The 23560-nt window shown below is 38.5% G+C and overlaps 1 protein-coding gene and 1 pseudogene across 1 annotated transcript; one reads left to right on the top strand and one right to left on the bottom strand.

The window, feature by feature from the left end:
- Window positions 1–2200: 2200 nt before the first annotated feature.
- LOC149848846 (uncharacterized) lies at window positions 2201–4752 on the bottom strand. The gene is made up of 6 exons (XM_090005388.1): window positions 4745–4752; window positions 4001–4295; window positions 3738–3892; window positions 3460–3587; window positions 2881–3354; window positions 2201–2286 (listed from the first exon to the last, which is right to left on the bottom strand). The coding sequence occupies exons 1-6, from the start codon at window positions 4750–4752 to the stop codon at window positions 2201–2203; spliced, it is 1146 nt and encodes a 381-aa protein (XP_089861514.1).
- Window positions 4753–20647: 15895 nt separating this feature from the next.
- LOC149848845 (UDP-glucuronate 4-epimerase 1 pseudogene) lies at window positions 20648–23236 on the top strand (annotated as a pseudogene).
- The last annotated feature ends 324 nt before the right edge of the window (window positions 23237–23560 follow it).

Raw genomic sequence — 23560 nt, 5'->3', positions numbered from 1 at the left:
ATTCATTTAGAATTTTGTAAATTTTACGGGTTTTACATCCTTTCCCTCTAAATAGAAATTTTGTCCTTGAAATTTGTAATACATATCAAGCAAACAATTAAGGGTACTTGTCCTTCATTGTTGCTTCTGGTTCCCACGTGCATTCTTCTAAGCCATGATGTCTTCATCTCACTTTGACTAGTGGGATGATCTTGTTTCGCATCACTCGCTCATTGTGATCTACGACTTCGATCGGTCTCTCTTCTATGGTCAGATCTTCTTGTACACTGATGTCTTCAAACTGAATCACGTGTGACGGATCTTGAATGTATTTTCTCAACATTGATACGTGAAATACATTATAAATCTTGGCAAGTTGAGATGATAGCTCTACTCGATAAGCAGTTTCGCTAATCCGCTCTAATATCGGAAAAGGTCCGACGTATCTAGGACTCAACTTTCCCTTCTTTTCGAATCTGAAAACGCTCTTATTCGGCGATACCTTGAAAAACACTGCATCTCCCACTTCGAAGCTAAGCTCTCTACGTCGCTGATCCACATAACTTTTTTGTCGACTCTGTGCTGCTCTAAGTCGATCTCGTATCTTCTGTATTTGTTCAGTGTAATATTGAAGTACCATTGGTGACTCAACTGTTCTTTCGCCAACTTCATCCTAATATACTGGTGACCTACAAGGCCGCCCATATAGTGCTTCGAAGGGCGCCATGCCAATACTCGCATGATAGCTATTATTGTAAGCGAATTCTGCCAGTACCACGTGAGTGTCCCATTCACCTTTCCAATCCAGCATATAGGCACGAAGCATGTCTTCCAGTGTCTGTATGGTCCTTTCTGACTGTCCGTCGGTTTGTAAATGAAAGGCAGTGCTGAACTTCAACTTAGTCCCCAACGCCTTTTGTAACTGCCCCCACAGTCGTGAGGTAAACCGAGGGTCTCTATCGGATATGATAGAGATTGGCACCCCATGTAATCGTACTACCTCCTGGATATACAGGTCGGTCAAGCTCTCAAGTGACTGATTCTTCCTCATCGGTAGGAAATATGATGACTTAGTGAGTCGGTCAACCACTACCCAAATAGAGTCATGGTTCTTTCGGGTTTGCGGTAACTCCATCACGAAATCCATCGTGATATGTTCCCATTTCCATTGAGGAATTTCCATCAAATGCATTGTTCCTCCCAGTCTTTGGTGCTCAATTTTAATTTGTTGACATGTCAAGCACTTCGCAACGTATCTCGCAACATCACGCTTCATTCCATTCCACCAGTACATGAGTTGTAGATCTTTAAACATCTTGGTACTGCCCGGGTGAATAGTATACTTGCTCTTATGTGCCTCTGTCAATAACTCTTCTCTGGTCTCTGGGTCGCTCGGCACCCATAGCCGATCCTTAAACCATATACTTTCATCCTCTTTACGCTGGAAAACAGTGTCTTCTTGCAATGCCAATGCCTCCATCTTCCCTTACTGTGAATCTTCCTTTTGCTTAATCATGATCCGCTCTTGCAGTTCTGATCGTACCGTAAGGCTAGACAGCCTAAGTATGCCTTGATCATCGGAGAAAGGTCTCTATTCTGTGAACTCAGAAATCATCTTCCATCCAAGACTTATCAGGCTAGATAAATTTCCCCCAGCCTTGCGACTAAGGGCATCAACAACAACATTTGCTTTCTCGGGATGGTACGAGATTGTAAACTCGTAGTCCTTGATGAACTCGAGCCACCTTCTTTGTCACATATTAAGTTCCTTCTGAGAAAACAAATACTTCAAGCTCTTGTGATCAGTGAAGACTTCGAACTGCTCCCCATATAAATAATGTCTCCAAACCTTCAAAGCAAAAACCACGACCGCCAACTCCAGGTCGTGAGTAGGGTAATTCTTCTCATGAATCTTCAGTTGTCATGATGCATAGGCAATGACCTTGCCATGCTGCATCAGTACACACCCCAGTCCAGTACCAGAAGCGTTTGTATACACCATGAATCCTCCGCTTCCAGATGGTAAGGCTAACACTGGAACTGTGGTAAGTTTAGCTTTAAGAGTTTGAAAGCTTTCTTCACTCTTCTCATTGCATTCGAACTTTACCCCTTTTCGTAGAAGCTTTGTCATTGGCATTGCGATTCGAGAGAAGTCTTAAATGAATCGCCTATAGTAGCCAGCTAGTCCTAAAAAGCTTCGAATTTCACTGACATTCTTTGGTTATGACCAATTCATCACAGCTTCAACCTTAGCAGGGTCTACTGAAACTCCATCCTTCGAGATCGCATGCCCAAAGAACATGACTTCTTCAAGCCAAAATTTGCATTTCGAGAATTTGGCATATAACTGATGTGTCCGGAGGGTTTCTAAAACTATTTTCAAATGTTCTTTGTGTTCCTCTGTATTTTCTGAATATATCAGTATGTCATTAATGAAGATAATGACAAAGGAGTCTAAGTATGACCTGAATACCCGATTCATCAGGTCCATGAATGCCATTGGGGCATTCGTGAGTCCAAATGGCATCACCACAAACTCAAAATGTCAATATCTGGTTCGAAATGCTGATTTTGGGATATCTTCATCCTTTATTCTCAACTGGTGGTAACCTGACCTCAAATCAATCTTAGAAAAGACTTTTGCTCTTTTCAGTTGATCGAATAGGTCCTCAATACGGGGTAGAGGATATTTGTTCTTCACGGTTGCTTGGTTCAACATTCTATAGTCTATGCATAGTCTCATAGACCCGTCCTTCTTTTTCACAATCAGGACCGGTGCTCCCCATGGAGACGTGCTCGGTCGTACAAAACCACGCTCCATCAGCTCTTGCAACTGCTTCTTTAATTCTTCCAACTCTGTTGGTGCCATCCGATCGGTTGCTCTTGATATTGGCTTCGTACCTGACATCAGTTCTATCCCAAACTCGACTTCCCGCTGAGGAGGAAGTCCTGGAAGTTCCTCTGGAAATACGTCGGCAAAATCGCGGACAATTTTCAAATCTTCAAGTAGAGTTAGTTTTGTTTCACCTCCAATCATACTAACTAGGAAAGCCATGTCTCCCCAGCGGAGGTACTTCTGGGCCTTGAGAGTTGAAACAATTCTCTTTTGAATACCTGGTCTTGCCAGACGAAATACAACCTCTAGCATACTAGGTCGGGACAAGATGACCTTCCCTTCCCTACAGAGGATTCTGGCATAGTGTTCAAATAGCCAGTCCATGCCTAATATGACATCATACTCGGTCATATCGAGTAATACTAAATTAGCAGGTAGGTTGTGATTCCCTAATATGATCTCTACTCCTGGCATATAGTTCACACAGATTTCATTGAGCCCTATGGAGTTGTATACCACTAATTCATGGTTCAGTGATTCTGTGGGATTACTAAGTTGTTTTGCAAAATTAACAGATATAAAAAAATATGAAGCTCCACAATCAAATAAGACAAGGGCAGCTTGGCCCGAAACAAGCACGGTACCTTGTACAAGGTCCCTCTTCTCCAGTTGGTCAGCTGCAGTGGCATACACGCGTCCCGCTACGCGTTGTGGGGTCGTCTGTGGCTGTGGTGGCGGCGCACGGTGCTGTTGAGGCTGCTGTCCTTCAGTGCTGCACCGTGCATCATCGGCTTGCTTCTTTCAACACTCCTTGATATAATGTCCCATTTTTCCACAGTAGAGACACCCTCCTGTCTCACGGGGACATTGTTGTCTGGGGTGAAAGCGATTGCACTTCTGACACCTTTGATTCTGTCCTGACCTGGGTTTGGTGTCATTCTCGTGCTGTGGCTTCTTGTTATGAGGGTGGAATCGCCTCCCACCAAACTTTTTCTTGAATTCGGGTTTCTGAACCCCTGTTTTGTTCTTTTGCGACGTTTTCCCCTCCTTCCAGTCATCGTCGAGGAGAGTCACAACCTAAATAACAAGGATAGTTGATAACTAGTCAACGTCTCTTGATAGTCTAAGTGTTAACTTCGATAACTTAAAATAAGACTTGTATCACAATGAATATAGTTATTTTACGTGAATGGCTTCATCAAGGGTCTTGGGCTCTCGAGTATACAGATGGTTTCTCAAGCCCGTCTTCAAGCCCCGAGCAAACTTCATTACTCGATCCTCATCCGATGTATACACATTTGGGCAATAGCGTTCCAATCCGTGGAACTTAGTAATGTAATCGACTAGAGGCATCTCGCCCTGCTGCAGATCCAAGAACTCCTGCATCTTCTTTGCCCTCTCGTGCTTGGGAAAATAGGTGGCATTGAAGACTTCTACGAATTCAGTCCAAGATATTGGGTTGTCCTGGAACTTGACTGCCCTGGTGGTTTCCCACCACTTTTCAGCATGATCCTTGAGACGATAAGTCCCAAAGTCCACCCGACGTTCCTCGAGCACCTCAAGTACACAAAAGATGTGTTCAATCTCCCGAATCCAACTCTCTGCAGCCTCTGGATCCGTCTTTTTGGAGAAAGCAGGAGGATCCATGTCCATAAATTTCTTGTAGGACATAGTCCCACCGTTTGTATTCTTATCGTGGGCCACCTGGTGTAAATTGTTGCACATCTAAAGCATCGTCGTAGCTTGCGGGGCTACTACCTCGGCCAGGTTATATAGCGTCTCCATAATGTTGTTGCAGCGGTTTGCCCATACCATCTATTTGAGCAATTAAAATCCATTATAACCTTACCTATAATTTTGTGAAAGGATCGTACATACTTCTATGGTTTTTATCTCTATATTACAAAAACAACATTCCTACATACTTACAGAGCCATCGCGGTCATTGGAAGAGCCAAGATCTCAAATTATTCAGTCTTGCTCTGATACAAAAGCTGTAACGCCCCAATTTTTTTTATAGTAAAAATTTTGGAGTAAATTTTTTTTTTAAAATAGCGGAAGTGCGAAAACACAAGTGGGGTGCATTACAAGATGAAACAGAGAAGTACTAAAAGCATACCATTAATTAAAGCATTAATGTCATTAATTACATCTCATAACAGAAATGTAAATCTACTAATCAGAGTTCAAACAAGAAACACTGAAAAACTGAGATCTCTTGACTACGACCATACGCGATGCCCATGATGTTCCGATTTAGTTGCTACCTAAAAAAAAATTAAAGGAGAAGGGTCAGACTCCCCTGTCTGCGTAAGAATCATTATATTTATATGTGGTGCTCAGTGTCCTATGTACAAATATGTGCAACAACTACACATATAACTAGCATGGGAATTTGTATTATTCTAAGAAAATAATCATGCTTTCTAATTCATGATACGGTGCAAAAGATAACTGAACTAAAAATACATTTATTCACATTAGCACAAGCTCTAGATTCTACAAGTTTTACAAAAGTCATATCAACAATTCACGATTCTTCAAGAATGAGTATTTCATTTAACTTAATTTATTTAATGTTTATCTTACTCTTACCCTGTGGGTACGCATAGGCATAAACCTCGTAGCGGACCGAGACCATACGAGGGTCTATTATTTAGTAACCCGTATGACTAGCCGTACGGATATCCAAAGAGGACGGTCTGTGACCGAGAGAGAACTCCCCAGTGGCTAGAACAAAAATTAGGATGCACCCTTGACACTTCTGCAAAAGACCTGGATCTACCACCTAGGACACACTGGTAGTTCTGGTCCCCTAACTTCGTGGACTAGAGATCTGGTGAGACGCCTAGCTCTCACGAAAACAAGAATGTCCACGAAGCTTGTACCACCTACCCTCTCTAAGGTAGACCATGGGTCCATTAACATACACCATCTTTCAGGTGTACCTAGAGCCCAGAGAATCCGGTAACATATATCGTCTTTCAGGTATACCCAAAGTCTCAAAGGTTTTTTGTTTTATATTTCATTTTACATTTTCTTTATAACTAAGTGCGAGCTATCGCAGTACGAGGGTCCGGTAAAATATACCTTATTTTAGGTATACTCAGAGCCTCATAAATCTCATATTTGACTTCTCAATTATTTTTCTGTGCGAGTCATCGCACCACAGAGGATTTTCAAAATCCCAAACCCGCCTTGGGGTTCACACACATTGTATGATTTTTTTTGTCAGGGTGTCATGAGCACCGCATCAAGATAGCATTTCTTGGAACATAGCTCGACTCAGAGCCCACAATCATCAAATTTTTTTTTTTGAAGTTATGAGCTAGGGTGTAGGCATTTGTACCCCATGAACTATGCCAACTTTGTGGCATAATTTATTTGTTTTATACATTCTTTTCTAGAGTATTCTCTGATTATGGTCATCGCAACTCATCGCGTCATGGTGACTACTCGAGTACTTTATACCATAGCCTCTCGTTATTTTTATTGAAACAAGTCGTTATAGTAGTGCTCATCTTGTCGCAAACTGTCTGACAAGAAACGGGACCCATTGGTCCCATCTGTCACACCTACGTATGTAGGATCCAGCTAGCACCCGAGTCAATGGTGCTCTGTCACCATCGAGTCGCGCATTTATGGCAGACCCCGAAAGGTCACCACAATAAAACCCAAAGGCTTGCACCGTTGCGGTCACCAAGGAGAGGTAACCTACGGTTTTGCTCCAGCCGAGTATCACTCCTAGGTAGTAAGCAATGCCGGCTCCTCCAGTTCACAACTGAAGATGGTAACGTCACAAGACCTCTGACCCAACCCGGTTAGACACAAGTGGCCTAGCCATTGGTTGGGACCAAATCAGGTCCCCAACCGAGCCTCTCTCACCACCAACCGAAGCCAACCAAATGTTGGGTGCCATCAAAATTAGTTTTTTTTTTATTTTTATAAGAAGCATAATATGCTATAATAGCATGTGCGTGTTTGTTCAACCCCTTTCAACCGGTTGTGTGTCACCTTGCTATTCATATGTGTGCAACTACTATTTAGCTACTCTATTGGCAATATACTATAGACACTCACAACTACTAACCATCCAATATTAATTTTTTCCAAAATAAGAAATAAGAAGTACCTTTACATGTTGTGTTAACCTTAAGTCATGGTTGTTAATTTTTTTTTTCAGAATAAGAAATAACATATTGTGTTAATCGTAAGTCATGGTTGTTAATTTTCTGTTTCTTATAACCAGAAAATGACGTGCTTCCTAATATGAGCACACTGTAATGTATCAAAATAAATTTTCTGTTTCTTATAACCAGAAAATGACATGCTTATTAATATGAGCACACTGTAATGTATCAAATAAATTTTTTGTTTCTTATAACCAAAAAATGACATGCTTCTTAATATGAGCACACTGTAATGTATCAAATAAATTTTCTGTTTCTTATAACCAAAAAATGACGTGCTTCCCTCACTAGTATGTCCAAACCCAAACAAATTATTATGTGAACCAAACCGTAGCTTCCAGTCACTAGGTTGTACTGCTATTTACTCACCAGACCCATCGTTAGCAATAGATGATGAACCAATAAGAATTCGTTGAAGGAATAAATGAATGATTAGAGATAGTTTGCATAGAAAAAATGGATGAAAACAACACAAGAGGAATAAAAATAGTAAATAAGAGGCACACGAGATTGACTTGGTTTTAAATTATATCAAACACAATAAGTAAAAACCAGCATGTATGTAAATTCTTTTGTTGTAAATAAAGTTGGGCATAGAAACTAAGATGTTAGATTCTGTAACTCTGTCTGATTCGATATAACTGGATCCACGTTAGAGTCTTCATTATTGTGTTCTACAAGGTCAAGTTAACAGAACCATCTTTTTTTTTTCATGACTTAACCCAACGTGAAGGCTCATGTATCCACTCAAAAAAATAAGTGCTAGTTTAATACAATGGATTATTGTTCAGCATCAAATATGTAAATCACCATTTTCAGATGCTCAAATCATGGTAATACACATTAGAACATAATCTAATATCAAAAGACTCGTTGGGTTAAACACTTTGGAGCAACCCACCCAGCTTCAATAATGGAGTCCCCACAATCAGCAAGGAAGAAAAGGGTGGCTGGCCAAAACGTCAAGAGAGAGAGAGAGAGAGAGAGAGAGAGAGAGAGAGAGAGAGAGAGAGAGAGAGAGAGAGAGTGACGGGTAGTCTCGTGTGGCTCCCCATCATAATTTTCTCATTTAATTCCCCCCCTTCTTAGAGGAGTTTCAAATTTTCAACTCTCAAACCCCCATCCCACGTTTTTTGGTGGGTGTAAGCATTTCCTAAATTGCCCCCCCTACCTTCAACAAAATTTTCTCTAACTACCTTTATTGGTTGCTTTAGTGGTACCCCCACCTCATTTGGGGGGATTTCTCATATTTCTTGGAAAAGAGGAAGCAAAAAGGCCAACTCCCACATGGGAGAGGGTCTAGAAAGTAGAGGTTTTACTCACCCACGATTTCCCTTTTTTTTATTTTTTTTTCCACCAAAGTAAAAATTTTAACCTTTGTGTGTTAAAAAAAAAAATTGTTCACATGAGGTTTTGAAATAGGGTTTTCAACCTAAGGGGTAACAAGCCCCACCAGTTATGCTACATTGCTTTTTATTGCAAAGTGTGTGGATTAAATTGTATTTAACCATTTCAGTTTCGTTCCGGATTTCATGAAAAAACAATATTTTTTTTCATTTCAATGTGGGTGCTCCGGGGTTTTGAACTTGGGTTGAGGCTCCACACAACCGTGCATCTTACCACTGCACTACACCATCACTTGGTGTTTACTTTTGCAAGAAAATTCTACTTATGTCATATTTGGACGTTTTTCCTTGTTGATGGATTTCTTCCATTTTCAAGTGGATTTTTCACCCGTTGGTTCTAAACTTGCCATTTCTTACCTTAAATGTGTTTCGAATCTCACACTATTATCCCGAAACCATTGAATTTACCATTGGGCCCCATGAACCGGGTCGGATTATCAGATCTTGTCAAGATCCAGATCCAAATACCAATTTTGAGGGTTTGTTACTGGTTTCGTTCTAGAAACCTCAAATCGTCAAAAATTGTATTGCTTATCATAAAATCTCACTATTTCACATAAATGCTCCACTTTTATTCATTTAGAATTTTGTAAATTTTACGGGTTTTACACTACATGCCCAAATTGGTATTGATATGAGCATTTTATCACCGACCAAAGTTCATGCCTAATTATAGGTCAAAAATCAACATTTTTTGGCATCGACTAAATTTTCTTGTTGATCCATGTGTATACGATTAAATTTAAGACCACTATAATGATCTATGTTTTAAGGGCTATCAAATCGACTATTTAAACGTTGATTTTTTTTGAGTCTTTGGGTTTGTAGGCTTCCCGAAAGGTTACCATGTCACTGAATCTTAAGGCAGGATAAGAAGTCTCTACATTTCTTCACTAGCTTAATCAATTTTGAAATTTAATAAATTAGGACCTATAATTTATTTTTTTATTTTATTAATAAATAAGATTAATAGATATTGACTTCTTATATTAGAGATGAGACTCTTACCTAAGTTCATATATAAATATAGGCCCTTATGAGGAGGATTAACAAGGTTTGTTATCTCTCACTCTCCATATTGAAGTACATCTCTTCCTTCTTCTTCCTCACATCTTCTTCTTCCTCCCAACCTTTGAGATAGTCCAGATGTAACTACCTCAACTTATCCTCATGAAAAGTAGATTTTTTTTAAAACAATTATAGAAACCAAACTCAAGGATCTGGGGCCTCACAAACTTAACAACTATCAAACCTCAAATGATCTTACATTGAATCAGCCAACGAATAACCATCTTTATTAATCAGTAAATGAATGTCACAGAACATGAATCAAATTAAGAATGTAATACAGAGCCACACTATCAAGAAATATCACAAACAAGTCACGCGATTTTGCAAGTTCCATGTAGCAGTCACCCTCATCACTGAGCTTCAGGTCTTGAGAAAAATATTTTGAAAACATCAAGTAAGAACCAAAGATTCTTTATATGAATTCCTCTAAAAATCCAAATAGAAAGAAAAAAGCATAAATCAAATTCATCCATAAATTCAGAGAAATATAACATTAACTGTTGTATAACCAATTTATCATTCAAGCAATTGATACAAGTATCCTGCAATAACAATTTTTATACAAGATAAATTAAGTATGAATGCATGAACTAATGCAAACCAATAAAGGTGCATGATTCAATGCACATGTATGAATAACTTATTCAAATATTATTAGAGTTTTCTTTTGCATGCATGTCCCTATTAAATGCACACAATTTTTGTTTCACTTTTCATTAAACCTGTGAATATTGAAAATGGGCACAACAATTCCTGAAGTCCAAGATAGGTTCTCAGTTATAACTTAATATACAATTTATACTTTATTATTGGGTTAATTAGAATATTTTTGTTTGTTGTGTTAGTCAGTTAGATTTTTTTTTACTAGTTAAGTTTGTTCTAATTTGTCTCATAATTAGGTTCATGTGTTTCTTGTTTAAGTAGTTCATTGATTAAAAAATCAATTAATTGAATAGTTAGATTAGGTTTAGTTATATTTCATGTTTTTAATTAGTTAGTTCTGAATTCACATTTTTCTTAAACTAGAATCATTAATTAGTTTTAGTTTATTTCATGCATAATATTGTGTTCTTGAGTGTGTTTTGTGTATTTTCTTTGACTCAAGAATATTTCTATTACTGACTCAAGAATAGCTCATGATAAATGAGTTTTATATTATGCATTAATAATAATGTGATATGGTTATGCATGATATTATGACATGCTTGTGCATAAAAACTTGACATACAGATTGATAATATATGGATTCATGCATGCTTGTGCTAAATTAGAGGCATATAACCTTGCGATTGGTTAATTGAAATTATATGAGCTTGTGCCCAAATTAGATGCTAATAACCTTGAAAATGGTTAATTATGTTTATTGCATGTATGATAGTGAAATAATGAAATAAAGTTTGACATAAACATTAATTCTATTTGGGCTTACATTAAGAAGGTAAGAAATACTTTTGATTATGTGGAAAGTTATTTAAAGTACATAAGGTTGTTTCTCCCTTGCCATAGATAGAGATGGCAGGGCCTTGCCCTGCATCGCCCCGTTTGGACTAAGGATGGAGGATATGAAACATGGATGGAGGCAGGGATAGAGGTTTAAATCAAAACCCATGCAGGGATGGACTTAGGCTTTCTCCCGCCCTGACTCATCCTCGTCCTGATCTTCGCCTTGCCCCACCCCGCCTCATCTTCAATCCTTCTTTAGGGATGGCAATGGACTCAGAGGAAACAAGGCCCCACCCCGCCTTGCCCCATTTGGATCAGGGATGAGGGACATAAAATGGAGATAGAGGCAGGGATGGAGGTTAAAATCAAAACCCATTTGAGGATGGAGGGCAGAATTTTGAGATGGGGCAAGGGTAGAGACCTTGTCCCCCGCCTCGATCCACTACCCTCCCTAACCACATAAATAAGGGATAATGTTACTACTGCAACTGTGTGGTGGTAAGCATGTACTTCATCTCTAAACGAAGACTAATATATCAAGTTAAAGATGTTGGGAGCTCTCACTTGACAAAGTTTGTCCCTCACCTAGTATTGATGATGAGTGCAAGGTCAGGTTAATAAGTTACAAATTGATTGAATATACATATAAGTTGTTGTCCTTGATCTAGAAAATTGTTTTGTGTTAGTACCTACAGATATTGGATATCAAAACAATTATGGATTGTGCATATAGCTTAAGCATTGCATGCATCAATTAAATAAGATAATATAAATAAATTATACTTGTCCCTTGACCGATATCAGAAATCAACATCATCCATCAGAATATTAGAAATCAACATTTAATGTCAGAACATCAGAGAAATCAGAATCCACTGATGACACTTTCTTGGTATACCATTAACAACAACTATGTCACAATACCACCCCTTAGCAAAGTGGCCGAAATCTCCCTAAAATCATGGTCGAGAGGTGAACCACCACATTGGGTTCATGGGCACAAATGCACATAGAGTTTTAGTATCATCACGATTTCTCCAAAACTGCAATTCAGAATTCCCACACTATAGAAGGGACATCTAAGAAAAAAAATAATTATATAATTTATCTCTTTTAACTTTTTAACAAAAATCAAGTTCTTTACGCAAGAACCGTTTTACAAATCAATATGCAAAACCTAACTCGAAACTTGGCTTGCTATCATTTTAACAGTGCAATTAAATTAGAAAGCCAATAATTTCAGAATGAATTTTGCAATGCATAAAAATAGATCTTGGAACAACACATGCTCCTGTCTTACAATGACTCATATCTGATCACCAATGCATTTTATGCAAAAATCCTTAGTGAACATGCACACACAATTGTTCAAAATGTGTTCATAATGAACATTCAATTACACACAACAAGAATGTACATATAAATCAATTTGCATATACATATGAACAAATGCTTGAAATATACATTTTGTATGATCTATTTTTATGCATAAGCTCTCAAATATGCACGTGGTCATATTTAAGCATACAATAAATTGCATAATTTTCCATGAGTAGGACATGAGCATTTGCAACATGATAATTCAATGCACAACATATTCAATAAGTACTCTGCAATACATGTGGATCAGATCAAGATATACTATATAGTCCAGGAATCATACCATAACCACCAGGTCATACCTATGCTACAACCCATGCACAAGACAACATGCTGCCACTGGCATTAGTATGATGTTGGCAACATGTTTTCACTGTAGAAACATGCAGCCACAAGCTATGGATAGGGGACAATGTTGCACAACAATGTGCAACATTGTTCTACCCTACAACAAACCATATAATTCGTAAATAGAACACATTTAACAATATTAGAACAACTAATTTGGCAGCATTGAGAACAAATACAAATTCAACCTAATCATGACAACATACACAAAAATTATTTTAGCAGAGTGCTTATATAAATAGACAATCATGATTTCAAGGTTGGTTAGATGCTAACCTATGTGGCAGCATCCAACCAACATAATGCGAGCTATATCATAAACAGCCTAATCAAATCCACATAGGGATCAATTTATGTACTTATGCCATAAAACAATGGTTTTATCAAATCAGCACTAATCATAAATTTTATCTAGTTACTTTTGTTCACAGCCAACTATTTTTTTGTGTAAAATTTTTTGGACAGTCACACGCAGATAAGTGCAATGTCAAGTCAAAGTTTGTTTTTGTGAACTCGATTGTTAAAGACTGATACGTATAGACAGCCGGCCTGCGCAAACAAAAATAACATGAATAGATCTGGATACAACATGAGCATAGACAGATCTGTTCAGATCTGCATGTGCATACAACATATTTGAACCGACACTGCCCATATGCACACGACTGCAGATCCACCTTTTGTTGCAACACCACTATAACAACATGTTGACACCATATTGTTGTTGGGTGGCAACATGTTGTCAGCAACATGTAGCTGCTGCATAACAAGTTGTGGACAGTAGGTTAGTGATGCATAACAACATATGCAGGATGCTGCTGCCCCAAAACAGAATTTATAGCAGTTCATAAGTCAAAATTAAAATCAGTTTTGAATCAACCTAATTGCATTTAAATACAATTTTGATATAAAAACAACTATGACAACCTTTAAATAGCTTTACTATAACATTATTGGTGCTAGAAAAATAAAATAATTCTATTATGCATCTTAACAGGAAATCAACTCTAAATATTTTTATACAGCTAAGAAATTTTTTAGCATATGCAGAAATGTCTCACAATTGATTTTACAAACACAGTCATATCAACAACTATGAAAAAAAAAAAAGCATGCTGAGATCGTGCGACAAGTCTGGTTTGGATCAGATCAGATCTAAACCAAACCTTGACAGGTCATCCAAAAGCACGATCAGTCCCTCCCCCCCCCCCACCACCACACACACACACACACAATATATATATATATATATATATATATATATATATATATATATATATATATATATATATATATATATATATGTGTGTGTGTGTGTGTGTGTGTGTGTGTTGGGCCATGCAGCAGTCTTAGTTTGGGGTAAGATGTGATCCCACACTAGCACCTCAATGGATGCAGCCAACAACAAACTATATATATACATATTCAAGCTATGTGCATGAATCTCGTGAAAGATAAATATGCACATATGTATATTCTTTATACCGAAATAGGAATTAAAATCGACAAGAATATTGAATATGTATCTAATATATGTTCATATGCATAAATACGGAAAATCGTTAACATGCATATTCAGCTCCAAATTCAAGGATATCGACTACTATGGAATCATAAAAAATTTTAGAACTGAATACTTTAGAAAAATTGATCAAATGAAGAAAATAAACTTGTCACTTTATTTATAAATACATATATATATATTTTTCTTTTTCATGAAATATTTATGCATAAATTGAATTTACGCTTATTTCTTCCCTGCCCGTACCTAGAGAGGAACTCACATTAAGTTTTTAATAGGCTCCTCAAGAAACTGATGCCCCTCTAGAGTCCCAACCAAATAGAGGATAGAGTTCTACAAGTGTAGAACTCTATCTCTCTTTAACCACCTCTCTTTATCTAATATATATATATATATATATATATATATATTTAATTCATTTATCTCTAAGCACCTTGGGATCTTTCTAGAGGGTGACACCTCCTCTAGAATCTCCTTTTAATAGGTAGAGTTCCACAAATGTAGAACTCCACCATATTCAGATACAAAATTTGAAATTTATTAATTATTAAATAATAAAATTTAAAAATATTCTAGAGGTTGTCTCCCCCCTCTAGGAGTCTTCTTAACATAGAATTTTACTCTACTTAGCCTTTTAATTGAATTTAAAGTTTTAAATTGGTAGGACTTGGATTTTGGATCTCGATCTGGATCTAAGATCCAAATCCATATCTAAAATCCATATGGATTCCAACCTGGACCAAATCCTGGTTAATATGGGTCTTAGACTGGATCCAGATCCATATCAACATGGATCAAACATATAGAATCTGATCAGATCTAATCTAGAAAATGGTAATATCATGGTTTGGAAGAGTGCACCTGGGAACCCGTGGAAGACATGCAAATTTGGTATCCTTCGTTATTCAGGTAAAATTTTGAGGTCAATTTTTTTAGGAAGATAGAATATAAAAAACCTAAATTTCAAGAATGAAATCACAATAAAATTTTGATGAAATTTGGCTTTTGTTTTGTCAAAATCGGTCTTGAATTGACTTTGAAACACCCTCGGCAAATTTTGAGGACAATTCGAGTAATTTTTGGAGCCTTTTAGGGGTATTTTTTAGCCCGAGGAACATAGTCATCCCAACCTTGGTTGATCAGCCAGGTCAACAGCGTAAGACCCATATTGGTCTCATGCAGTTTGTCTAGGCTTTGACCATGGTAGGGTTTTTGAAATTATTTTGTAGATTGAGGTGTTTTAAAAAGTAAAAATTTAGTCTTAAAAGTGAGAAGAGGCATTCAAAACCATATCTTCTTGGGCCATTTTCAGACCCTAACTTGTGCAATGAGCTCATCATGAGCCCACTGCTATGAACCCCCTTTGCCACCACCTATAGACATTCAAAAATTAGAAAAAAAAGATTTAAAACATAAAAAGAAATTAGCAATTCCAGCTTTTCTGGGGCCAATGCATGTAGATCTTGGTCTGCATACATTGGCAGTAGCAAACTGCTACTCCCATTTTGAAGTAGGGGTTGTTCCACCCATTTTGGCCAATCCATTTATTAGATTAAAAAAAATAAATGTAAAAATAATAATAATAATAATGATAGAGAGGAAATGAGGGGGGGCATTTTTGCCATAGAGAGAAAGAGAAGAGGAAGGGGACGTCCAGCCCTCCCTCACTCTCTTTCTCATTTCCTCAACTCTCAACTCTCAACTCTCTCTCATCTCTCATCTCTGTCTCTCTCTCTCCCTCAATCTCTCTTCCCCTTAGCATCAACCCATTTTTGGTGGTGTTTCAGAACTTTGGGCAGTACCACTCACATTTCAAGCCATAGTTGGTGCAATTGAGGAGGTCATCCAGCTAGGGAATTCGGTTGATGGAGATTTTCGAAGACACCCAACCTAAGAGCGAAGGCCTAGTCAACCCGGGTAGGTCGGTTCTTCCGTCTCTATTTTCTCTTATATTTTCTGATTCTTTGGAGATGATTTTCTATTTTTTTTTGTCTTTTTTCATTGTATTTTAGTTCTGGACAATTTTAAGGACGAGAACTGCCAAAAAGTCATGATAAAAGGTGTGTCTAGCAGTGCCTAGGGATTGTACTTGTCAGACTTTGCGAATCAAGGTAGGTGTCGACCCCTTCTATGTGGTAGTAGCATGTGTTAGGCCTGTTTTGAGTTAGGCTTTGTCAAAAAAATTTAATGGCTACAAAATCTATGATTTTCTCTAGCTTTGTGGATTGGGTAAAGTTTTCTCTTGATAAAATGTTATGTTGGATAATCTAGAAAAAAATGTGTAACATACATATCTATGTATATGCAATTTTTGGTTTAGTTTTGTAATACTGGTTTGAGTTGGACTAACTGAAGTTGAGTTAAGGAGGAAGGGATCTTCACATTGTAGAAAATACTTTTAGAAGTGTTTCTGTTCAGGTCAAACTATAAACACTAAAACTAAAACCAGATTAATATAAATTTTTATGTATAATGTTTTATGAATGTGTTAGTGTAACACAAAATTCTATCTAAGAAGACCCACTGTCACTATTTTGGTCATAACATTGTCGTTTGAAGTTAAAAAAAATCGTGGTTTAGCTCGATGAAAATTTATCGAACTCCCTGATAATCCTTTTGTTTTACTCTTTTCCAAATTTAGCCATTATCTCTGACAAAAATATATTAGAACAGAGAGGGCAACCATTCAGGTGACTGTCAAGGGCTACGTTAGTCCAACACACGATTCAGTCTGTATCTGGGTCATCCGAACTAAGAAAATTTTGATTTTTATTGAGTTGGATGACTAATCATTCTATCTAATTTTTTTTATTTTAATTTTTTTCAAATTCGATCATTATCTCCATTGAAAACATAGTAGAACAGAGAGGACATTCATTCAGGTGGTTGTCCAGGGCTATGTTAGTCCAACCCACCATTTAGTCTGTATCTGGGCCTTCCAAACTTAAAAAATTCTAATTTTTATTGCATTAGTTTACTAACAATTTTATCTAGTTTTTTTTGTTTTAATATTTTCTAAATTTAGAAGTTATCACTATAAAAAACATGATGGAACAGAGAGGACAACCACTAAGGTGACTGTCCAAGGTTGTGTTAGTCCAGCTGACCATTTAGTCTGTATCCGGATCTTCTGAACTCAAATTTTTATAATTTTTATTACGTTAGATTGCTAATAATATTATCTAAAAGTTTTGTGTTTTAATATTTTTTAATTTCAGCCATTATCTCTGTCAAAAATATATTGGAACATACAGGATAGACACTCAGGTGACTGTCCAGGGTTGTGTCAATCCAACCCACCATTTAGTTCGTATATGGGTCTTTCGAACTTAGAAAATTTTGATTTTTATTGCGTTAGATTGCTAATAATTTTATCTAATTTTTTTGTGTTTTAATATTTTTCAAATTTCGAAGTTATCACTGTCAAAAATATAGTGGAACAGAAAGGACAACCACTCAGGTGACTGTCTAGGGCTGTGTCAGTCCAGCCCACCATTTAGTATGTATCTGGGTCTTCCGAACTTAGAAAATTTTGATTTTTATTGTGTTGGATGACTAACAATATTATTTAAAAATTTTATGTTTTATTATTTTCTAAATTCGAGATTTGTCTCTGTCAAAAACATTCAAGAACAGAGAGGATAACCACTCGGATGACTATCCAGGTCTATATCAGTCCAACCCACTGTTTAGTCTGTTTCTGGGTCATTCGGACTCAGAAAATCCTGATTTTTTTTGTTGGAATGCTAACAAATATCTATAACTTTTATGTTCTGTCCATTGAGAAAAAACAATAAGTTTTAGCCTTATTTGGGACTATCTTTAAATAGTCTACCCAAGTAGGAAAAACCTAGGTTCGCAACCAATTTTTTGGTTAGAGCCATAACTTGACAACTAGTGGTCAAAAAATTTAAAATTTTAGCTTGATACAAAGGTGACAAAAATTGGCTACACTTTACATGTTGACCCCATTTGCAGAATAGGCATGCTGCTAAGTCAAAATATGAAAAGACTTTACGACTAGTCGTGGTTATAAAAAAAGAGAGAATTATTGCTTTTGTGCCCTACATGCGGATAAAAATAAATTTTTGTCGTGGTTGAATAATTCTGTCATGTTGCACTTGAAATAAATATTTTTGTATGCTTGATTCTCATATAGTTCATGTGTATAAAAACAAAAAGAAAAGAAATTAAATATATATATATATATAATAATGATAACAAAAAAAAAGTTAGCTTGGAAAAAAAAAGAAAGAGAATTGGGTATGCTTCGAATAATCTATTTATATACAAATATGTAAATCTAGAGATGAACATGCATTCAGCCCTCAGGGCTATTAAAAATAATAATAATAATAAAGCAAATATATATAATAAAATATTATATAAATAAATAGCAGAAAGAAAGGAAAAAAAGGAGAGAGAAAAGATAGAAAACTAAAAACTGTATTTTTAGTTGTTCTAAAGCCTTGAATAATGAATTAGACCTAGAAATAAAAAATATATATAAAATAAAGAAGAAAAGACATTTAACCTATACAAGGGCCTAGGGGGTCGTGTATGAGGTTTGGGATTCATAAATTATGGATTTACGGATATCCTCAAATTTCTTTTTTTTATATTAACCTTGGAAAATGATTTTCCCAAGTGTGAGCTTACTGGCTAGGCACAGTAACAGCTCATTTAGAGTGCAATGAGATGTTTGCACTATCTCTAGAAAATGAAATTATGAAAATAAATTTTAGTGTGTCTTGTTTGGCAAGGCCACGAGTACCTAAAGAATACTTTGAGAAACGTATTCAAGAGTAATTTAATATTTTATTTTAAACCCCACAAGAACACGGGTCGCCAGCACTAAGGTACAAAAATTTTAGTGTGTCTTATAAGCCCCGCTTTGGTCACTAGGGTGGGCCAATTTCTGACCATGGTGGCTTAGGGGATGATGACTTCTTTTTGTTGTGGAGGCTCAGCTATCTACGTTAGTGGTAGTGCACTACAACTCTTTTCCAAGGCAAAAAACTCCTTGACGAAGGACTTTTGTACCTTGGTGCTGGTGACCCATGTTCTTGTGGGGTTTAAAATAAAATATTAAATTACTCTTGAATACGCACCCCCACATCGACCAGCAAGCCTATAACGACCTAAGGCAGTGGTGCCCTCATGCAGATAGCATTGAAAGTGAGAACTAAGAAAAAAATGTAATATGCATTGGTAGAGAGCAACAAATGAACCTAAATAAAAGAAAAGAAAATTTTGCATGCATGCATTTAGGTTATGTTCAGTTGTTTGTTTGACCTCTCGAGTTAGAAGTCTTATCGAGTCAGGATTTGAGACTCATTGTTAGCCATGGACTTAGTTGGAGTCCAGTTTGACTTGGTGACCTACCCATGTTCGCTATTGCATAGTGGGCGGTCGTGTTACTTACTGAGGCTTGTGGTTTCCCTCACCTCTACTTATTTTCTTTTTTTTCTTGGAAACCATGAGTAGGCGGGTTTGGTGGCGACAGATGCACATAACAGGAGTATCTTTAGAGATGAATCATGGACCCTTCTTTTCTTGAGAGTGCTCTATATTTTGAGATTTTATCAAAAACATAATTGAATAAAATTTTGTGAAACTTAGTGTTAGTCCACCCCCTGAATTTTGTAATTAGTGATGAATACATGAATGGAGTGCAATTTTTGTAGAAATGTTTGTTCTTCCTTAGTGCTAGAAAATACTTGAAAAAAGGGGGGTTAAAAAAATATTTAAAAGAAATGAATATTTGATTTTCCGTTGTATGCTCTAAAAAAAATTGGCCCAATTTTTCATGCAATCTTTGTGAGGATCTCACAATTTATGTTCTCTCAATGTCTGTAACATGATCCGCATATGCTCTCGGTGCTCCTCCACGCTGTCAGAATAGATCAGAAGGTCATCGATAAACCCAATGACAAACGAATTCAACTACAAATTTAACACCTGATTCATCATATCTATAAATGTTACAGGGGCGTTGGCGAGTCCAAAAGACATCACCAAGAACTCATAGTACCCATACCTGAACCTGAACACAATCTTCAGAATATTCTCTGCCATGATCTGCAACTGATGGTACCCAGAACAAAGATCGATCTTGGAGAACACCTTTGCCTTTCGCAACTAATCGAATAAGTCATCAATCCTAGGCAAAGGGTACTTGTTTTTCATGGTTACCTGATTCAGCATGCAGAAGTCTATGTAAATTCGCATGGACCCATCCTTCTTCGTGATAAAGAGAACAGGTGCACCCCAAGGGGGCACACTCGGCCTAATGAACACCGTGTCAAGAAGTTCTTGCATCTGCTTCTTCAGCTCAACCAGCTCTACAGGTGCCATGTGATACGACGTGCACAAGACTAGTGTCATGCCAAGCTCGATCGAGAACTATATCTTCCTATGAGGTAGCAAAATTGGTAAGTCCTCGAGAAAGATATACGAAAACTCATGAACCATGCCCAATTGCTACAAAGGTGTCACCTGTCTGTCCGCCATGGATATGCTGGCCAAGAACACCATGCAAGCTTGCTTGTGGTACTTAGAGATCTTCAACGTCGAGATGATTTTCACCTCACTTACCGGCCTAGTCGCCTGGAACACCAGCGTAGATAAGTCGGGGCGCTCCAATAAAACGTTCTTCTCCCGACACTGAAGGTCATATCCAGTATGATCAAGTCAGCAAACAACTCATGTTCCTCGATGACCACTCAAACTGCAGGTAGAAACTTCCCACAATAAGTAGACACACCCATCAGAGACATCACATTGAGAGTCTTCTCTAGGCTAGACGAACCAAGGTCGAGCAAACCCACAAAAGAAGACAAAATAAATGAATGGGTAGCACCCGATTTAAACATCACATGAGCATAGTGGCCAGCAACTACGAATATACCTTTGATCAGGTCAGCATGATTGCCCTACGCGGTAGCTGTGGCAGCATACACTCTCCTGTTCATTCTTCGTTGCATATGTCGTGGAGGCCTTTGTTGTTGTTGCTGCTATCCGCTCTGAGCTGCCAACTTATTTGAATAGTAGGAGGCGATGTGTCCGGCATGCTGGCACTGGTAGAAGGCCCCCTTGAATTGCATACAAGAGCCTTGAGGATCACTCTTGTTGCACCTCCAACACACTAATTGAGCTTTCCCCTGTTGTTGTCGTTGCTGAGGTCAACTCTACTGGGTCCCCTACTGATGCCTCTTCTGAGTCCTCTGCCTCTTCGCCTTGTCGCCGACATATGAGTTCTTCCTTGCACCACCACTGTTGCTGCTCTCGTTGCTGCCCCTCTTTTGTGGTCCACCCTTGAACTACTCTCACTCCTTATTCAGGATAGATGCAAACTTGATCACGTTATTGAACATCATAGGATGACTCATCATCACATGAACCCGAGGATTGTTCTTCAATCCGCATACATACTTTGCTACCCTCGCCTTATCATCAGTGAACAGGTTCAAGCAGTAATGCTCTAAGATCTGGAATTTGCACTACAAGAAAATTGTTAATTAGCGACGGAAATTGGCGACGGATTTTTTCCGTTGCTAATTAGCGACAGATTAGCTAGAGATAGAATCTGTCGCTAATTAGCGATGGATTAGCGAGGAAACAACTTTTATCGCTAATCTGTCGCTATTTAGCGACAGATTAGCGACTGTAATTTTTTGTCGCTAATTTTTATTACAAGAACACCATTTTAGCGATGGATATAGAGAGGGAACTCTTTTGTCGCTAATCCGTCGCTAAATAGCGACGGCGTAGCGACAGAATATATTCCGTCGCCTTTTTGGTATTTTGAGTTAGCGACGGCTTAGCGACAGAATGTTTCCGTCGCTAAATGTCGCGTAAATCCCTAATCCCATCCCTCTTTCTCTTTTTCCTGTTTCGCTGTATTGCTCCCGCCCGCCGCCCTCTCCCTCTCGCCGCCCGTCGGCTCTCGCCACCGTCCTGCCGCCGCCGCTCGCCAGCCGCCGCTCGCCAGCTGCTGCTCCCCGTCAGCCTCCCGCCACCGCCCGGCGACGCGCAGGTAATCTTCTTCTTCTTCTTCTTCTTCTTCTTCTTCTTCACGCTGTACGCCCCGGCGATGGCATTGAGCACGCTGAGGCTGCCGACGGTGAAGGTGACGGCGCAGGCACCGACGCCTCTGGCCCGCGCATACCCATCGGCGACGTACCCGACGTTGAGCTCGTTGCAGCCGATGAACTTCGTCCCCTTCACCCATGTGATGCACTTCGCCGCTCAGGCCGGCGTCCGCTACGCCGTCGATAACCCCTCCTCCTACGTTCGCAGCAACGTTGTCGGGCTCGTCACTCTCCTGGAGGCCTGCAAATCGGTGAACCCGCAACCGGCATTCGTGTGGGCATCGTCGAGCTCGGTCTATGGGCTCAATGTGAAGGTCCCCTTCACCGAATCCGATCGAACCGATCGGCCGGCGAGCCTGTACGCGGCGACGAAGAAGGCCGGCGAGGAAATTACTCATGTCTATAACCATATCTATGGTTTATCGATCACCGGCCTTCGGTTCTTCACCGTTTATGGCCCCTGGGGCCGGCCAGACATGGCCTACTTCTTCTTCACTCGCAACATTCTGCAGGGGAAGAAAATTGTGGTTTATTGGCGGAAAGATCACCGGGAAATCTCGCAGGATTTTACCTACATTGATGATGTAGTGCGCGGGTGCGTAGCTGCGCTCGACAAGGCCGGAAAGAGCACCGACAGCGGCGGAAAGAAGAAGGGGAAGTCCGACTACAAGATATACAATCTAGGGAATACGTCACCACTTGGGGTGCCAATGCTGGTGAACGTACTAGAGCGTCACCTGAAGGTGAAAGCCAGGAAGAATGTGGTGGAAATGCCTGCGAACGGCGACGTGCCGTTCACGCACGCGAACGTCACGCTTGCGAGGTTAGAGTTCGGTTACATGCCTACTACTGATCTGCAGACAGGGTTGAAGAAGTTTCTAAGGTGGTACCTGGATTACTATGGCTATGGATATAACACTAAGAGCATTGTTCACCACCACTACCATAGCAACAAACAACAACAATAGCAATCGTATTTGGATTTGGATTCTTGATTGAATTAGACAAATTCTTTGTTTTTTTCTCTTTATTGCTTAGATTATCTTGTGTTCTTTCTTCGATTTATGTACTTGATTCAATAGCCACTTGGTGTATAGAATTCTAACCATATATGGCCAACCAATTAGTTTATAAACAGGCGTGTCCTTTTTATAAATCATTTGTTTAGAGTGAGTTTTTTTCCGTGGTGACTTCATTTTAAAAAATTGTTTTTTTGTGCAGATTTCTCAACAGAACTCGCTTGTGCCCTGCCACCCGTGGTAAGTAAGTGACAAAAACAATGCAAATCGGGT

The sequence above is a fragment of the Nuphar pumila genome, chromosome 1, assembly GCF_984573655.1.
Source record: "Nuphar pumila chromosome 1, dmNupPumi1.hap1.1, whole genome shotgun sequence".
Classification (NCBI taxonomy): domain Eukaryota; kingdom Viridiplantae; phylum Streptophyta; class Magnoliopsida; order Nymphaeales; family Nymphaeaceae; genus Nuphar; species Nuphar pumila.
This window is presented reverse-complemented; position numbering and strand designations above follow the sequence as displayed.

Excerpts from the sequence above, each read along its gene's own strand:
- LOC149848846 (XM_090005388.1), bottom strand. Across the intron at positions 3,588-3,737 it reads GAGAATGACACCAAACCCAG|CACTGAAGGACAGCAGCCTC; the intron begins GTCAGGACAGAA and ends TGCACGGTGCAG. Across the intron at positions 2,287-2,880 it reads TGGGATAGAACTGATGTCAG|AAGTCATGTTCTTTGGGCAT; the intron begins GTACGAAGCCAA and ends TTTGGCTTGAAG.